Consider the following 19561-nt stretch of genomic DNA (forward strand, 5'->3'; position numbering starts at 1 on the left):
ACATTAACATTATTTCGAAATAATGTTAGTTAAACTGGTATGAAACCTCAAATGTATCATTGCTGGTACATAAAGGGTTAACCCTTTCAGGACGAGTCTCGCAAAACTGTGAGCACTGCAATACCTCCGTTCTGGACGAGTCTCGCAGAAATGCGAGATCGACGATCTTTTCACTACATCTGTTTTCTGGTCATTTCTAATGCTGATCCACATTTTTTAACTGCTCGATGAGGATTCCTGACATCCTGGGGAGTACCTTTTCTATTCATGCCAACTTAAAACGATTCTTGCTATGCCGATATTTTGCTTTCAAAAATTTCCGATTTTGGACGAAAATCTTGAAAAATATCCAGTCCAGAGCGGAGGCTTAGGAAAAAAATAATCAGTCCTGAAAGGGTTAACATTGCATCTAAATTGGAGAGATTTATGATCAAATAATATACTTCAGGTATAAGAATAAAGAAACCTAGCCTCTTAATGATTTATGACAGGATATATTGAGCTATTTATAGGGGCTACAAAACCCTGAGGGTACTTCAGGTATAAGAATAAAGAAACCTAGCATCTTAATGATTTATGACAGGATATATTGAGTTATTTATAGGGGCTACAAAACCCTGAGGGTACCTTGGTCAGAAAAGTGTCTCTGGAAAATTTGATTATTACATCAAATGCCGCATACAACTTTCTCTACACTTGATACTGATCACCTGAACCAAGTTTCAAGTGTATCAATGCTCTGTAAGTGGTGAAAATTTATACCTGCTAAAAGTTCAATCCCAACTTTTTTTGTACATGTGTTTGATTTCACCTCTTTCATATTCATGCTTGGGTTGGCTGAATAATCCCATGGTTACCAGAATATGAATCAAAAACGTTGTCAGGGGCAACAATTAGACCAGGGCTACAAATACCCCACTTTACCTTGTATATTGCCAAATATATTAGCTTAATCTGGATTCATCGGGTATATTTAAAGGTAAATACTAACAGATAAACGGCGCCCCATATGGGCAACATCACATTTTGTCGGGCCACAAAACATCAACGTTGTGAAACGGAACTGCTATTCATATAGCATGATGCAGTGTTCTCGCCAGGCCATTTAAACGGGGCGCTAGCGCCTCGTTTAAATTCGAGCAGTGAAAATGCGACCCATCTAAAATTAGCCCGCCCTGTTAAATTTGCAGCTGCCCTCTTTAAATTCACCTCCGCCATGCTTAAATCCGAGCCAATAGTTACACAAACACAGCCGTAAATATCGCATATAAACATTCCGCCGTCACTCAACGATCATATCCTACCGCAACCCGACTGCCAGCCATCTCAATTACCCGGTACAGCACTACATCAATAGCCGGCACGCGATTTGCGCTACACTGCCTACCAAATTCTCTATCAAATTGCTGCCGATCGGGGCAGACTCTGTTCCAAACTGCTTTATTGATATAGCGTCGGCAAGCGTTGATTCTATTTCGTGTAACATTCTGTCGATACATGTATGCATGTAGGCCTTTGCTTTGTAACTTGACAAAATATCAATTATATTTCATTTCATTTCAGAAGCCTGAGTGTAAGAGTATTCTTTTCCATTTTTTTTAAACGAGCTGTAGGCCTATATTTCAATGTAGGTTACCATGCCACCTAGGCCGCAGCGTTCTCCAACCCCATTAATCGCCATGGTGGGCCGCCATGGCGAGATCGTAGGCCGCCATCCCGAAAATTTTCAGTGACTCGCCCCCCAAGTTGCCATCCTTTGCCGCCTTTTTCCCCCACCAAGCCAAATAATATTGAAATCACGTATCACATATCTTCTCGTTTGATCCCGTTGTACCTGTATATTAATTGAAACAGACTGCTGATTTTACGCCGACAGCTATTATCATCCACCTGCGGCACACCTGCAAGCACACTTGTTTAGTGTACAATCTTTTTTTATCATAATTAAAAACAACCGTCCCCGTTCTGCCACTAGCCGATCATACAGGTGAGCTTTGGCCACTCACTTGACCTCGTTGCCAAGGCTACGGGTGATTGTTATTGGCCGACCGTCGTCTGCCGGAACACGTGGATAGTAATAGTAGTACTTCGGGCAGCGCAGTTGAGTTGAGAGCGCGAAGTGGATATCGCTACTGACTGAGTAGGCCTGCATTTTTTTTATTCTATTGGTTGGAATTGTACGGCACAAGACATACATTGTACAAGTATAGAATCGTCGATCATCATCATGTCAACATGAAGAAGCACAGGGCTTGCACAGTTAGTTACTGCGCATCTGCGGGCTGCAGGATGCGCAGTTTGCTACTACGCATCTATATTTGGCACCGCTATCTGGTTACCAAATACCATGTGCTTTGACGAGGGCAAGGGGGATCAAAAACTTTTTTTGGAACCAGTGAATTTTTTATTTGTACAACTTCAATTTTTTATCGTATAAACTGTCTTCAGGTGGTAATATTATGTTGAGTGCCCATACAAACACCAATTTTTATCTCTCCGTATAATGTCGTGTACCCGACCGTACAGCGCTGCAGGGACATCGGAAAACGTACAAAATACGGTTGAAACGTACAAGTAAACAGCCCTGCGTATGTAACGGTTTGAATACTAGTATTACGTGGATTACTATATTTCGGCGCAGAGATCAGGTAGGCTTATATGATGTTTTGTTCCTGATGTGCACACGTGGGAAAATTTTGTCGTCACCTTCAGTAACCCCGCCATGCGACCCTCCCGCCGACCGACGTGATGCCGCAAATTGCCGTGAAGCAAAATGTTTTGCCTACGATACTAACGCTGCAATGTGTTATATCATCAGAATTAGGCCTGAAATTGTACCTCAGAGCATCTAGGTTTCAAAAATTTTCTGTGATGTGTATGGCTTAGATTTTTAAACAAGAGGCCCAAGGGCCTCGCGCTCAGCTGAAATGGCAAGGCAAAGGCAAGGGCCAAGTGTGTGTTGGTACCGTTATTATGAGGCAACGTGAAGCTGTAACGTCTAGCACGCAGAAGTGCTGGTGCGAAAGACCTTCTTGCTATATCAGTGCATGCTGAAGTACTGAGTTGACGTCACCCTGCTATTATGACGTAAAGTCATTTCTATTGCCGTTGCAGTAGAGGGGTGTGTGATGACGTCAAGGAGTTGTGTGGTGACGTCAAAGAGTGGAGTCCTTGTCTTCATGCAGCGTAGGTGGAACTAATAACAAGCACATGGACACAAGGTACCTAATTATTACAGTGTATTTTGTGAGGTGGGACCTGGTGCTTTACAATGGTCAAATGAACCGACTGTTGTTTGGACATTGATGAAGTGGATGCAGCCAAATGTATGGGATGGCCTTTTTTGTATGTGAAGAAAAGAAGATAAACAAAATGAACTTTATTGGTGCGGCAGATATTTGATACCTTTCGGCAGATATTTGAAGCACCTTGCAGCAGATATTTGTTGCCTTGCGGCAGATATTTGATAACGCTCTCCGGGAATGGAAAGCAGTAAAACGAGTAAGCACACCTTACTCTGAATGTGGGAACAGTAAGTGCTTTCCTGGACTTGAAATGTGCCAACGACTCCTCTTGCAATAACCAACAACAGTTAATCTGTAAAAAAAGAGAAGAGAAATTAACACTGACTGAATAAAAAAGGGTGACATAGACGGGGAAATGTACACCACCAGATACAGTCTGTGCTTGATCAGGCATTTGTCAGATGATATCCTGAACAAGGCATCTATGGAAGCAATTCCAGAAAGAGACTTAACCTTCGAAGGGCACACTTATTACTTAGTGAAAAGTCAGTCCTGTGCCTGTGGGCTGCTTTCCAATTCAAAATAAAAGTGTTACCTCTTTAGATTAGTCTCACAGACTGAACCATAACACTCAACAGCCAACTGTGCCCACATGATGTGAGCCGAGAGCTGGGCTTAATGATGAGGCCATGCACAGCGCAGTGTACAGACACACTGAGACAGTACAGGATTGCAAACCAAAAACATGAGCAATGCTGCGTAACGAAACTGCAGTGGAATTCATACTACGATGTCATAATGTGACTTTCAAAATAATTGTTGTCACGGCCAATGACCAGACAGGGAGAAAACAAACGTAAATGGCGAGATTTGTTGCAAAATTGCCAACCACAACAACTCAGGGACCGTAGCCAAAATGGCCGACGGCGAATTCTCCGGTCACTAGCGCAGTCCATAAACAAGCATCAATTTTACCAACTTTAGGTGCAAGCTTGGTCATCAAAGTTACAGAACTGTTAGAAATACATCTAAACAACATATATATACAGTTAAAAGTGAACAAAAATCAAGATTCAACCTCCGGGCGCTACCTTTTTTACTCTGCCAGACTCCGGGCCCTACCGGTCGTTATTTAGTGCAACCGCCACCAGAGTGTTTATCAAGATCTTTCGCCGTTTTAATTGCACGTTTTAGGCGGATTAATCAATTATTACATGCATGCATTATATATCACCGAAATGATAATTGCGTAGGCTATTTGAAACTAAGTTCAGATATCATTTTCGATCTTTGAATTGAATTTAGGCGAGTGATTTTTGACACCTGGTCGACATAACTCTCTAGACTTTTTGAAACCAAGTTCAGATACTTATGTTCACAAAAATTCGAAGCTATGCAAGCGATTTTTCACTGGCAGAGATCGACGGAAACAAATTTCTCGCTCTAAAATGACATGAGACGAGCACCAACTTTCGCTAATTTGTTCACAAAATTTCCGCAATATTATAAAAAACTATTGATAAATCTGAATTATATAGACTCTTTTCAGTACCTAAACAAATTTCAGGTACATGGTCATGTTGATTGAAAGAGTATCAACCGATTGAACATGAGAAATTTCACTCACCTTCATTGAAGCAGCGACTACCGCCATTTTTAAATGGTGGCATCTCTTCTATCGATCGGCCAATCAGCGGCACTGCTTCCTAAAAGTTGAGCCACCGCCAAATTTGAAATCGCCAAAATTCAGTCAATGTGCCTGCAGCGCCAACTGGCGGTAAAAACTATATTAATTCCATTAAAAGTAAAAAATGAAAAAATATTTTAAAATATTCAGCCACATTTGAAAACAATATTTGCTCTGTGGACCGAGGTAAAAAGGGAAAGAAATCTAAACGCGAAATGACCTCATTCTCTTTAATACAGGTCGGATCGCGCTGATTTTTCGTTTCTGAGTTCACCTTGGGCAACTCCTAATTTAGCACCGTCAACGAAGTGGCTAGGCCTTCCCGGTCAGAAATGTCCAATTTTGTCCACAGATGGGTCCCTAGATGGACGGATGGATGGATGGATGGATGGACGGATGGATTGCAGGACGGACACCATTTGAACAGCTATTCTACTAGCTCCGCTGACTTTGTCAGCTGAGCTAAAAAGTGATACAAATGTGTTTGATGACACCAAACACTCACTGAATTCTGAATAAACCCATTGTACAAAGTCGGGGAATACATAACGCATTAGCTTATACATGTAAACTGCCCATTGGTTAGGTTTTACGTCTCTTGAAAAATGCACAGAGCATTCACAGACGAAGACTGACATATATATAGCAGGGAATATGGCGGCGGTTTTCCTCAGACTTGACAAGGAAAATAGGCATGCTCGGACGCGCGAGCAACTTTTTAGAGATTGCATCCACCCATATATTTATAAGATGCCAAGACATGTGCTTCTCGAAGTAATCGACCTTATTCGTGTTGAAGTTGAACATCTTACTCGAAGGTCACACGCAATACCCGCTACGTTGCAAATACTAAGTGCCATTCAATATTTCCAGCTGGTTACAGTAGGTGGAGTGAGTCAGCCATCTATTCCCAGGATTATTAACAGGGTGTCTTCTGCTTTTCACAGAGTTTCAACAATCGACCTCATTCGTGTTGAAGTCGAACATCTTACTCGAAGGTCACACGCAATAGCCGCTATGTTGCAAATACTAAGTGCCATTCAATATTTCCAGCTGGTTACAGTAGGTGGAGTGAGTCAGCCATCTATTACCAGAATTATTCACAGTGAAACCAACAAGAAAACATGTCCCCAGTTGACTCAAATATCATCTTTTTGACTGTACTATACCTCATTGTAAAAGTTTGACTACAAGAGCGTGCACGGTATATAGATTTGATCATCAGATTTACTTTACCACGTTTACGGTACCGTTGTTGCTAAGAACGTTTGGGAATACCAGATGACATATTATGTTTATGGAACCATAACTGAAAAAATCTACGTATCTTTGTAAATAAGGTCCCTGAACAATATCACTTCCTTTACTTACCATTTACCATTTCTCTCTTGTACTGGTCTAATTGGTCTCTGCACTGGCTGAGCGTCCTCAGGCATTTATTGTATGCTTGTATCAACACCTGACGCTGCAAGAATAAATGACATTCATCTATACAATAATATCAGGTTATTCAGCAGAAAGTGTTCTGAATTTTTTGTGCCTATATCTCAGAGATGAAGGCAGGAAAAATTATTTTAGTCTGTTTCACTTTCAGACATGGAATATTCTTGCATGTGGTTTTTAAATTACAGCACGATAGCATGTGTACCTTTTTCAACCACCAAATCTATATCTTCATGTCATCATGCATCAGTTATTCAATTACATCAGCAAACAAAAGTGAGTACACTACGAAAAATGATATTGTACAGCAAATATGTGGAGTTTAGTTTAGATATTTCTAATCCAATATTATATTGACTTTTGCCAGCTTCCTGAAAAATCACAAGTCCTCATGTCAAATGCTGTTGGTGAAGAAACAGTCGCAAAAGCGAATTTGTTGGAGGGCCCAAACCCCCAATAACAGTTTTGAAAGGGAATGGTACAGAAGGCAAAAAGACAGTAGTGAATGAATGAATCATTCTAACATTGCTTTCAGCATTTCAAATTTATTTTTATTCAGGACGAAATGGTCTATGGACCATGTGCTCTCCTGGGTTCCTGCATTAAACAATAGAAGACAAAAGACAATGCATGATGGTTAAGAAACGTGGTATAGTAAATAGCCATAAATATATATCTATGCCATTTGACCTCTATGGCCTTGATAAGTTGGTCAAATCCAGGTCACAATTTCTGTATCGTGTGAAATGTACCGATGATATACAATGTGTGGGAATCAAGCAAGTAAAGAAGTCAAGGAATTAATTTTTTTTTCGGATTTGGCTCCCTGGTGGACAATCAGTGGTTGAAACAAGGTTGAAACAAACTGCAATTCCTGAGATCAACTGTCCACACAAACAGCAAATATCTGCTAGAGAAATTTGAGCAAAAAAATATTACTTCCAATGTTCTTCTTGCTGAGTTAGGTACAGGCTTCATCTAAAAATCCTCTGATAAAATTTGTTTAAAAAATACTTATTCATGATCACCATTATTAAATAATAGCAGCAGTATATATTCATAATCACTATTAGTGCTACAAAAACATTGTCGACTAAATGAAAATACTGACTTTGATGAACAGCTACAACATATGGGGGCACCTACGGAGTACGCTGTAGCCTTTTAAAAAGCTGAAAACTGGCACCTAAGGCTAATTCCAATGTTATTTGAATCATCCGCTACAATGGAGAATCCCCATAACGTCATCACCGTGAAGCCATAATGAATGACCAATAGGCATGTTTTCTCCCCTTTGTGTGTTTGATTTCGTCTTGTCGATGTATTTTGGGGGGTTTCGTAGGGTTTCTGAGGGGAGGACCAGGCCAACTATCGAGGATGCTACAGAAACATGAATTATAAAATCCATTATAGGGAATAGGGGTTAGTTTATGACTTTATATGATAGTATATCATCTCTTGTTTCAATCCAGAGTACTACAGTGCGTATTGGTCAATGTTTGTGGCCGTGAGGGGTGGTGTGGCTGGCCAACCCCCCTGGGCCCTTTTTGGTGAATAAGTCCCTTTTTTGTGGTTAAACGCTGTTTCTTTCTCAATTTTAAATCGGGAATATTTAGATTACATTATGAGATTTCAGAAAATGTATACTTTATTGGGTCTACCTTGGTTCATTGCGTTGTTATTATTGTTCTTCTGAATTGGTTGCCATTACCTGAAATGCCTTGCCCCGTTCAGGGTATTGAAATATTAAGTGCTTTCCTCCGTATGGGTTAAGAAGGGGACTTTTTACACTACAGTTCCCATACACTAAGAGCTTAGAGACAAAATAGACGGTTGAAATTTTCTTGGAAACGTTTTCTTCAATCACGAAAATATTCTGCCGTGAATAGTATGTCCATCGTAATGAATAAATATAATGTTGATGACAAAGGTAGTTTGCGCTAGTTTGTATTTGAGGAAGAACGAGCATCAATTTGATGGGTGAAGTGTTCTGTGGCGAGATCACTTAAAATTGCAGGCAGCTGCCGACTCAGAATTAGGCTGAACACTGCGGTCTTGTTGAAGGTGAATGAATTATTCTATTTTCGTCGGGTGATCAAAGTGCCGGTGAACCACATAATTAGCAGTCCGTCAGAATTTATGCGATATCCATCTCATGATGATCAAAAATGTCTCAGAAATCGGCAATGGCGGATTGCCATCAGCAAATTCAGGCGAGAAACTTTGGTCACAATCGTGACAATTGTGCTTTCAAAACACCTATGAATGACTTAATATCACCCAGACTCCTCTCATAAGACATACCTCCACTGAACAAAAATGCTGTAATCTCGGTAGACATGTCATGAGTGCTGAAATTAACGATCGTTTTCCTCTCCCCTGATCACCCCTGTAGAAATGTACTGTACAGCACATATAAATACACATGCAGTGCATACGACTATGCTTTCTCAAGTCAGGCTCAATCATATCCATGAAATTCCTTGATCATTAGCACCTTATCGGTGTCTGCTGGTCTTATATAACTTGGTAAGCAAAATTAAAATCTTCCTCCATTATGTTTTATAGGGATGATGGACAGTTGCATTTCAACGTTTTCGGTGACCAATTCACAGTCGACCGAGGACCGAGAGAGAGGGAGAGGAGCTGAGCAACTTACTTTTTCCCTGTAATACTTAAAGCAAATAGATTAAATAAAGAAAACATGTGGCAGTTGGTTTACAGAAAGTTTAGTTTTTACTTAATGTTATGTATCAATCATACAATACTGGTTGGTTGTCCCTGATGTAAGGTCAAGACTTTACTGGTTGGCCTCGGCTGGACCATGTTCACTGGACTACTTTGTCACAACCTACACCTCAAAGGACTAGATGTTAAGGTCCAGACTGTTACTCGTTGTCCAAAGGTTGTACCATGTATATGTTTGACTGGTTTGTCTCAAGCTACGCTTCAAAGGAATTGATACAAAGGTCCTGACTGCATTCTAGGTTGTGACCTTGCATGGACTGGTTTGTCTCGTGCTAAACTTCAAAGGATTTGATGTGAAGGCCCAGACTGCAGTTGCTGGATGTCTTCTGGGTTCTGACCATGTATCAACTGGGTTGTGACAGTCCAAGGAACCCCATCCTAAAATATCCTAACCTTGTCCATCATTCCCTAATCACATCTAAAAATTGTCCATTGGTAAGTTGCGTGAAGACGAATCTATGCCATCACCTGATGGCTCTAGTAATAGGATGCAAACCATGAGCATATTGAGTTCTTGTTTCAAAAAGTAGCTCATAGGATGAAATAAAACAAATATGTACATATCATATGGTTTGAGACAAGGCGAATATTTCATATAATGTGGCAAATAATTGAATCCCACATGGTGCCCATGGCTGCATTAGGGAATTATATGCATACCATTAGTTTGTAGCGGGTGCATTTTTTCATGGGATGCAAATACATGTAGTGTTTCTCAAATAATAATATAATAATAATAATATAAGATAATTTCTTTAGCGCTCGAATTATGCAAGGCATATTCTCGAGCACTTTACAATGCAAAACACTCCCTAAAAAGATGACACTTAAGGAGTGCTTTAAACTGGCCGATGTTACTTGCTAACCGTATGTTACATGGAAGATTGTTCCATAGCTTGGGGGCAGCCGAGCAAAACGCCCGGTCCCCAAAACAATGATATACAGGTTATCCTTGCATATTGTCTTCTATACCTTCTTGTACAACTGAAGTTGTACATGTGCCATACATTTAATTAGGTCCACAAAGGGTATCACGAGGAGTGGGTGTGAACACCCAAGAAATCTTTGTAGTAAACCCTGCCCTCTTTGCCTAGTCTTGCCCGCCAAGAGTCGTTTTTGCACCGCCCCTGAGTAATGATCTTCAAAACATTTGTTACTAAATGAATGATTTTCCCCGTCCACAGACCGTGGCAGTCTGGCGTAAGAACATTTGACCAATATCGTTGGGTTTCATAACCTTGTGACATGACATAGTCAGGTCTACACATAATCATTATATCCCACATTAGGCTCATCGCAATGTCACCCAAAGACATTACAGACAAAGGTAACCTGTTTATATTAGGCATAGTACAAATACTGGTAATCAATCTCTACTTTGGGTGACACAGACTGTATTGTTTAGAATTAAGCTTGTTGTACACCTCTGGTTATGTAATAATCACACAAAGCAGCAGTGACATATATATTCAACTCAAAGGACATGTTAAACCCTGTTGCCATCTGTTGGATTAGTAATAGGGAGGGCGGCTGATCTATGGAACAGCCTCCTTTCTATTGATTGGGGTTTGAAGAATTAGGCTCAGGCTTCAGTACGACAGTAGGGAACAATGAATGACCTTGAGGAAAGATAAAATAGAAACCGAATCAGGATCAAGGGCGCCAACAATGTAATGTCACTTAAGTACAACAATCAATATGATTGCAATGCAAGAAAAGACATAACAAGAGGCCCAAGGGCCTGGCGCTCAGCTGAGTTAATATCATTAATATCTTCCCGGTGGTTAGTTCATTATGCATGAAAATGGCATGCTCCATGGTATTTGATATCCTTTTGCGTTCACTACGGTACCAATGTTTTTGGTTGACATAATTATGTCACTGTTGGAATATTCTCATGGTTTATGGTATGCACCTGTTGATGGGCCATATGAATAAAAACTAGCATAAGCTTTTACTCCAGATTTTGAAGTATATAGTATGCTTCAAAAATTGGAATAGTTTAGTACTTGTGAAAGCAAAGGATTTTTAGAAATCAGTATTTGCTACCAAGTCAAGTAAATGCTAGACTATATATGAACGAAAATGTAGGATGAACCTTTTACTTGGTAGTATAAATGTATTTTTCTTGGAATCATGTAGCCTTTAAAAGTCGAAGTGAATGGTTGGTTGTTCCTCTTTGCCGGACTGCATTCACATTTTGTTTGGTGGACATGTCATGCAAGAATTGGTCAAACCATACATCCATTTATGGAGAATCAGAGTGCATGGATGCCGAGTCATTAAAAATGTCTACTAAAGAATTATTCTTGGGTCATGAAGGGAAACCTGCGTTGTTTAGTATGAAAGTGAAAAATATGACAGAGTTAAGAAAATTATGTTTTATTGAACAATAGTAAGTTTTGATTGTCTGCTTGGCTCCTTGCCAGTTAAATATAAAATAACATGTGACTATACACAAAATAGAAAACTTTGATGGAAATTGTAAATCATTTTTTTATCTATCAGGGGAAAACAAGCTGATGATGATCAAGTAAATCAATCATGAGAAATCGTTTTGTTGCTGAAGCTTGCATGACGAAGTTAATGCTAAACCTTTTATTGTGCTCTACTGCGCCACCGTAGTTTTCTATTTAGACTAGCGATGACGTCATTTCTGGTGATTCCCTACGTTGTCAAATGAGTGCTTTTTCAAATGTGCCATTTGGAATTGTACAGTATGCAATGTATTTTTTCAGCGCTGTCAGTTGCCGAAGAGAATGCCGTAGCTCCCTCAATTTCCAATCAATTTTTATGGGAGTGACATTATTGTATTGCTTAGAATGTCTACTTTTTACTCATGAAAGAATCGTAGAACTAAAACTTAATAGGCAAACAGAATCATGCCGATTCACTGCACATACTGTGGGAATTCTCCACTTCAAAATACATCGGCGATGTCATCGCGAACAGAGCATGCACTTCCGATATCGTTTTCACAGAAATGTGGCCAAATTTTCAAGAACTAATTTCTGAAAGTAGTCCCTAAAGACCTTATGACTACCACTGAAACAAACTAGTGATAATATCGCCTACCAGACTACCGTAGTACTAGCCCGTAGCCACGTAGCGGGTCATCGTCATCGAGCTGAGTGTCATTGAGCTCCAAGATTATTGCACATGGAGTAAACAACATGCCGCCATTTTGTCTCCGCTTCGGTATTTCGTAGGCCGCTTATAATGCACCTTCTCAATTAAAACCAACATAATCAGGTCTTACATCGTTGATTAAATAGGAACACCACACAAAACACAATAAAGTGGGGGTACAATCAATTACGAAGCTGAAGTGAACAGTGATTTATTCCTGGAGCTACTGCTGCTTTTTTGTGTAGCTGCCATGTTTTGAGAACTGGCAAATAGGAGACTTCATTGATGGCTGACGTCATCGGGCGGGAATTTGGATCAGCAGAAATAATTAAAAGGCAGGTAGCGCCCTATCCTGTTAAAATTTTGAACTTTTTCTCAATGAAATAGTTTTTCAAGAATTTTATCTTAATATTAAAGCATATTTCGACTAATTCTGCTGCTCCTAGGCCGATATAGGCCAGTTTCCTTCATGCGCTCTCGCTCGCAGGAAGTAGGTCGAATGGCGACAAATTTTGTTTTGAAAGTAGAGTTTGACCAGAAGTATCCAGAAATGCAAAATTGAAGTCTCTAGGTCTTACGGTTACAAAATGTGCACCATGGGTTTAACGGACGGACCGACGGACGGACGGCCCGACTGACAGACGGACGCCACTGAGCAGCTTATTTGACAAGCTCAGCAGACTTTGTCAGCTGAGCTAAAAATCAAATAGAACTAATAGTTTATGTCAGTGCTGCGAACTATTTATATGAGCGGTAGAATCTGTCATCGTGGCGGCTAAACAGCCGCAACCTCGTATCGGTACCACGCTCAATATCAGTATCTTAATCTTTGGATCAGCGAATTACTTACATTCGGCAAGGCTTATATTACTTCCGCTACTCATTAATAAAGACCAAGTTCAAACTTAAAACTAAAACACGCATTTTAGCCAAATATATACGAATTTTGCAAAAGGTTTCACAAGTGATATGACCTTAGTATTCAGCCTATGCCGATAAAGAGCGCAGTGGTACCAAACCTAGATCGAGACTGCGTCGATCTGTCTCCTCAGGTCAATTCATGAGTTTCCTCTCCCATTGTGTATGTGCAAAGTATGGTGGGAGACGAATCTAAAAAACTGCCAAAAAATATTAATTGCATCCCATGAAAAGTTGCACCCTGATACAAACTTATGGTATGCATATAATTTTCTAATGCAGTCACTGCACATGCGCAGTGGGCCAACATTTTCTATTCTGGTCTCTACGCAAAGAATTCTCTGTCCATAATTGGTAGCAGTTCCATAGTTTCAAACAACTGAACTGCAACATTTCACTGGACGCAAACCATGCATTTAGCAACATATAAAGATGATTTGGTTGTTTTGAAAACACGCATTTGTTAGTATAACAAGCCCTTCGGCGATAATGGCTCACTGTGAGAAATGATTGCTATAATGTTGTCAACAGGGACTGGACCAATTGGTTCACTTACTGAATCCAAGATGGCGGACCACCAGACTAAAATGCGAGTACTAATTGAAGAGCTTAGAAGTATAATCAGGCTAAGGCACATTTTAAACCCTATATTTGGAGAAAAATGCAAAAATATGAAAAAAATCTTCACATTCCCTGGAAACACGCAAGTGATGATTTCTAGATATTGCTGAATCATTAAGAGGCACAGATTATATGTGTTGAAAGCATTTGCTTCTTTAAGGGTATAAATACTGCAAAATGTGCATAAACCAAGAAGGGTTGTTACAACTAGTTACACTACGGACTTAGTGATAAGGCCTCGTCCCATCGCCCTTACCGGCCACTACGACAAGTCAATACTCTTGCTGATGATTCGTCATTATTGGTCGTCGCAAAAACAACGAATTGACACAGATATCAACTAGGTCAACCAATCACGCGGTAGTCTGGCGGACACACCTCCACGACACACTTTATGTGACTTAGCATGGTGTCCCTGATGCGGCCACTAAAGACATGATGACGTAGATTGCCACAACAAACTTGTGGTGTGAAGCAATAAAACTTGCAAAATATGTTTTAAATAACCTATTTTATTGATTTATGTCAAGAAAATATAATTTTGATAACTTTGAAACCTGGTGGACGCTGGTGGACGCTGGTGGACGCTGTTTAGGATGTCCGGCCTATACGTATACGTTGACTTAAGAATTCACCGGCCATCCGCATCAGGCTGCAAGTGCAACTCTGTCAGTCAGTGTCACCCAAACCAGGTCTTACCAATGCTGCCAGCGATTCACAGACAACTAATTGACACTTCGATGAGTATTTCCATCACCTCGACATCTGAAAACTTACTGATTTTGTACGGAAAGCAAGCAGTAAACGATGTAAACATTAATGGATGTGACGGGAATTACGGTGATTACCTCGTTCCGAATGCTCACCATAAGCTTAGTTGCATACAGTCATACACCTGCAATACTTCATCGATCCCAGGTTGATTATCGGCTAATGTAGCATATCATTATCACACCCCCGGATCAAACCTTACTAATCAAACCTGAAACTATCGAACTGGCACGATATTCGTTCTTTTCTTTAAATATTTGGCGATGGAATCAAATGGAATAAATTGTTTGTGGCCGATTTGCACTACTCACACGCGTCCAAAAAATCAACATTTTGCGAATGTACTCGATTTGTTGGAACATAGTAAGCTCGTCCCCTTGTACGAAAGTACGTACATATGACCATAATAAATCAATATGAATAACACCCTGGAAAAGGGGCGTGGCAAAATTACATGGAAAAACGAAAAAAACAGATATATACGATGGTTTGTTGTCCAAAATCACTTCACGAGACACACCTATGATGCCAAACACAGCCAATGATGCCGATTGCGCCCGATTGGTCAGCCCTTATGGACAAACGAGGTTATCGCAAAATGAGGTTAAATGAAATGGCCAGGGCCATTGTGCTCACCTCATGTGGAGGAAAGATGGATAAAGAGCATGGTATTGTGTCATGTAGTGTTAGGTTTGATGTAGGTCGAAGCAATTACAATTTCCCCAAAATGGCCAATTTACATAACATTCGACCTCTGTGACCTTGAAAAGTAGGTCAAATCAAAGAAGACCCGGGTGACACATTGAATGGTTGTTAGAATTAGATGTACCTATGATATAAAATTGGTGCCAATCGGGCAAGTCATTACTAGGAATAATGGCATTTTGAAGAATTTAGGATTTGGCCCCCTCCCTGGAGGCCAAACGGCAAATCAGATCGCACCAAACTTCGGTACCTGAGATCACCTGACCAAGGGGTACATGTGTACTTAATTTGTGATCAATAGTCATTGCAGTTAAGAAACGTGCCATAGTTACGGCCTGACGGCGAATTTACGCCATTTGACCTCTGTGACCTTGACAAGAAGGTCAAATTAAAAACCTGTGTGACATATACTGTATGGTGGTTAGATGTACCCATGATATCAAATTGGTGGCAATCGGGCAAGAAGTTAAGGAATAATCACATTTTTAAGGTTTTTGGATTTTGCCCCCTGGTGGTCAAGTGGTGAATCATATTGGACCAAACTTCGGTTCCTGAGATCACCTGACTAAGGGGTAAATGTGTACCAAATTTGGTATCAATAGTCATTGCAGTTTAGAAACGTGCCATCGTTACATCCTAACGGCCAATTTACACCATTTGACCTCTGTGACCTTGAAAAGGAGGTCAAATCAAAAACCCGGAGGATATATGATGCACCTTTGCTAGAAGTACCTACCATATTTTTTTCAAAATTTCCCGACTACTATTAAGGGAAATATTGCATATTTTCACTTTTAACGTTTGGCCCCCTGGTGGCCAAACCATGAAACGAATCGGACCGAAACTTGGTCTCCAAGGTGTCATTACATAAGGGTACATGTGTACCAAGTTTCAACTCAATAGCTCTAACAGTTACGAAACGTGCCCTGCTAACGGACGACGGACGACGACGGACGACGACGACGACGACGACGACGACGACGACGACGACGACGACGACGACGACGACGACGACGACGGACGACGGACGCCACGGTATGGGATAAGCTCACCTCTGCTAAGAGGTGAGCTAAAAACCCATGCAACTTTAATGGTCACTATAGACAGTGAGCCAAAAATACATGGTTTGAAACAAGGCAATTATTTCATATAACGTTGGCAAATAAATAAATTCCCACTTGGCGCCCGTGGCTGCGTTGGAGAATTATATGTATATGCATACCATAAGTTTGTAGCGGGTGCATTTTTTCATGGGATGCAAATAATGTTTTTCGCACTTATTCGTGGGATGCAAACCATGAATTTAAGCAAAGGTTGTGATTGGAAATAATCATGATGTGATGCAACATGGTTTGAAAATATAATGAAATCTCCTTGGGACATTGTGCTCACCTGGGAATCATTTAGTAGCAGATGAATTGATATATATGCAGGTTAAATTTACTTTTAGATATGACAAAATGTGGCACTGTCAATGACACTTCTAGAGTTTGACCTCTGTGAATTTCATTAACTAGGTCACAATGAGGAACCTGCAGGAGGATTGATATAAGTAACATTGAGTTTCATGACCTGACCTACTTACACCTGAAAAGTAGGTAACATTGACCTGAGTTTTTGTTATTATACAGATGTTCAATAGGAGTCTGTATATCAAATTTGATGAGTTTAGGTATTTAATGACGAAACGTGCTACCTTTGCTGACCATTCTGAGTTTGACAGTAAAAATGTCATTGTTCTTGCTATCAGCGTTCACGAGATATTGACAAAATAAAGTTTTCAAAGATGGCCGCTTGGAGCCCAGAAAGTAGGTTAAATGGGGATGATTCTTTTTGTGTCAAGTCATGTTGCAATAAAGGCGGACACAGACTACCATCTATCTAAAGTGTTTTAATTGATACCATCCCTTCAGGTAACTTCCATGGCAGTGTGTCTGGTCCACAAACCTTTCTTTGCAAAGTAATTTGATCCCGGGGAGGTACTTTGCCAAGTGTTGGCCGCTGAGGGAGACTGCTCTATTCTCACCAAGCAATTTGTTTATCTTGGCCTGTTGTTGACAGGTGTGTTGGTATCTAAACTGAGTTGGTCAATGGTAATGACATCAAAATAGGTCTATTTCTGGTGTTTTGAGTGATACCAGATTGCATTCCTGTGCCTGAAGATGCTGTGTAGTGGGCATTTGGTCAGTAGTATCCTGTATACTGAATAGAAGAAGAGCTCTGGCAGATACTTGTAACACTATCTATGGGGGAAACCCTCAAATTCATAGAGCTGGTACAGGATCGACCAAGGATATGGGATGTCACGTCAGAAGAAGACAAGAATAAGCATATCAAATCCCTAAATAAAATCGAAATTGCCCTTCTCTTCCTCTGGACAAGCACTGTCAGCATATCAACAGTAGCCATCTTTGTATTTTCCCTCCAGAATCATCAAGGTCAAGGGGATTTTATTCTTGGGTAGCCCACCACAGATGCATGGATTCAATTAAAAACGAGAGCTAGATGTTAGTCTGTCCGTGCACTGTTTAGATACTTGACCAACTTGGCCACATCTGCCTTCAATACTTGGTGACCTAGAACTTTAAACAGTGTGTAGTCTGTGTCTGCCTTAAGACATCCTCACACCAAGTTTCAACTTTCTAGACTCAATAGTGAGCAATGGTGTCTCGTGTCCCTATTGTTGACGGACGGCCGGACAAACGACGGACATGACGTGCTGACATAAGCTCACCCATCCGTGCTAAAAACGCCAACTTTGTGTGGTTTTATAACCATGGATGTTCGCAACTTCAATGGCATCCAAATAATTTTTGTTATCTTGTCATGAAACTCATGAAAATGAATGACATTGGACTGCTTTTCAGTGTCAGAGGTTATCTGATTTATATTACGGGGGTCAGGAGTCTAAAAGTTTAAAATTCATATCTTCAGCAGTTAGGACATTTTCAATACTTACACTCTTAAACCAATTTACACCATTTGACATATGGAACCTTGAAAAGTAGGTCAAGCTAAACCTGTATGATCGATTGTAAATCCTTCCGTAGATTACCAACCATAAATATCTTATCTTAGAAAAAGAAACTATTAAGTGAGGTATGGCACTCATATTGTTTTCGGTCTTGGCCCCCTGGTGGCACAGTCCAGAACAAAATTGGAGCGAAAGTCAGTGTCGGAGTTTATCTGACCAAGGGGATCATGTGCAACAAGTTTCTAATTCATAGCTTTAACGGTTCAGAAATGTGCCCTGCTAACAGATGATACACAAAGAACATGGGTGCGCTAAAGAGTTTGAGGACAGCCATTGCCACCGCTGAATGGTGACCTGCAACAACAGCAAAGTTGTTGTGTCTGTGTCACATCATACAGCATTCAATAACCAGCAAACGGCTGTAAAGGACACGAGTAGTTTGCCATGTAGTCTCATCACAAGATGAGACAGAGTGTGCCGGACGAGCATGATGACAGATATAGCACCAGCGGGAGCTAGCTAACAACCAGACAATTTTTTCTCTTGATTGATCAATTATTCATATAATACATGACTTACATCAGTTCCACACCAATCAAGAAACAGAGTTAAGCTGTCATTGAGCCTGAGTTGAAGGTTAAATGCACCTTCCCATTCTGGTTCAAACTCGAGATGCTGGCCACTTTGTCTCGTCACACAGTCCATACCCTGAAAATGTACAAAATGGGATAATCAGAATACAGAATGAAGCACTAAGAAACAAACAAGAGCAACAGTGATGGAGCAGGTTATCACAAATTGAACCCAATCAAATCTGAGCAAACAGAAAATCGAAGATTTTGAAGGATGCGTAAATGAGGCATGGGGACCTCCAGTTTTTTTAACTGATTGTTTTCTCAAAATGATTCGACCAAATTCTGAGTGTGTGTTTTCTTAATGCAAAATCCATGTGTTCATGATTTTTTAATTGCTAAGAAAAGGGTCAATCGTGCTGAACCTGACTTAAATCTTAGAGGCCATCTGGTAAAAAAGACTTCATCCAAATGTGATTAGGGCGCCCCGAAATATTCGACACCAAAAAGCACTGATATCAACGTTATCATGGATTTTAGCCCCACCTATACTATTGCGCCTTCATTATCCCACAATTTTTCAAGTGGCATAGTATTGGGCAAGCTAATGGAACCTATCATGCATGAACTAGTTTGATTTGTTGAGGGTGCAGTCTAGAGCCTGGTCCACAAGTATGTATCGGTTTCGGCAACTTTCGGCCCGATAGGAACCCACCAGAAACCGATAATTGCTTCATGTATTGCGCGG

General features: G+C 40.4%; 1 protein-coding gene across 3 annotated transcripts in view; it reads right to left on the reverse strand.

Annotated features, from left to right (window-relative positions):
• The window catches only part of LOC135485750 (E3 ubiquitin-protein ligase UBR2-like), a 650469-nt gene that overhangs the window by 362779 nt on the left and 268129 nt on the right, over window positions 1–19561 (reverse strand). For 2 of the 3 annotated variants that reach the window (XM_064768146.1, XM_064768145.1), the window contains 2 exons: window positions 18821–18949; window positions 6304–6397 (listed from right to left, as the gene is read on the reverse strand). In XM_064768146.1, the coding sequence (XP_064624216.1) occupies window positions 6304–6397; window positions 18821–18949 (223 nt within the window). The remainder of the gene's footprint in view (window positions 1–6303; window positions 6398–18820; window positions 18950–19561) is intronic. The other variant, XM_064768147.1, reaches the window with a different exon arrangement.

This window comes from Lineus longissimus, chromosome 3 (genome assembly GCF_910592395.1).
Source record: "Lineus longissimus chromosome 3, tnLinLong1.2, whole genome shotgun sequence".
Classification (NCBI taxonomy): Eukaryota; Metazoa; Nemertea; class Pilidiophora; order Heteronemertea; family Lineidae; genus Lineus; species Lineus longissimus.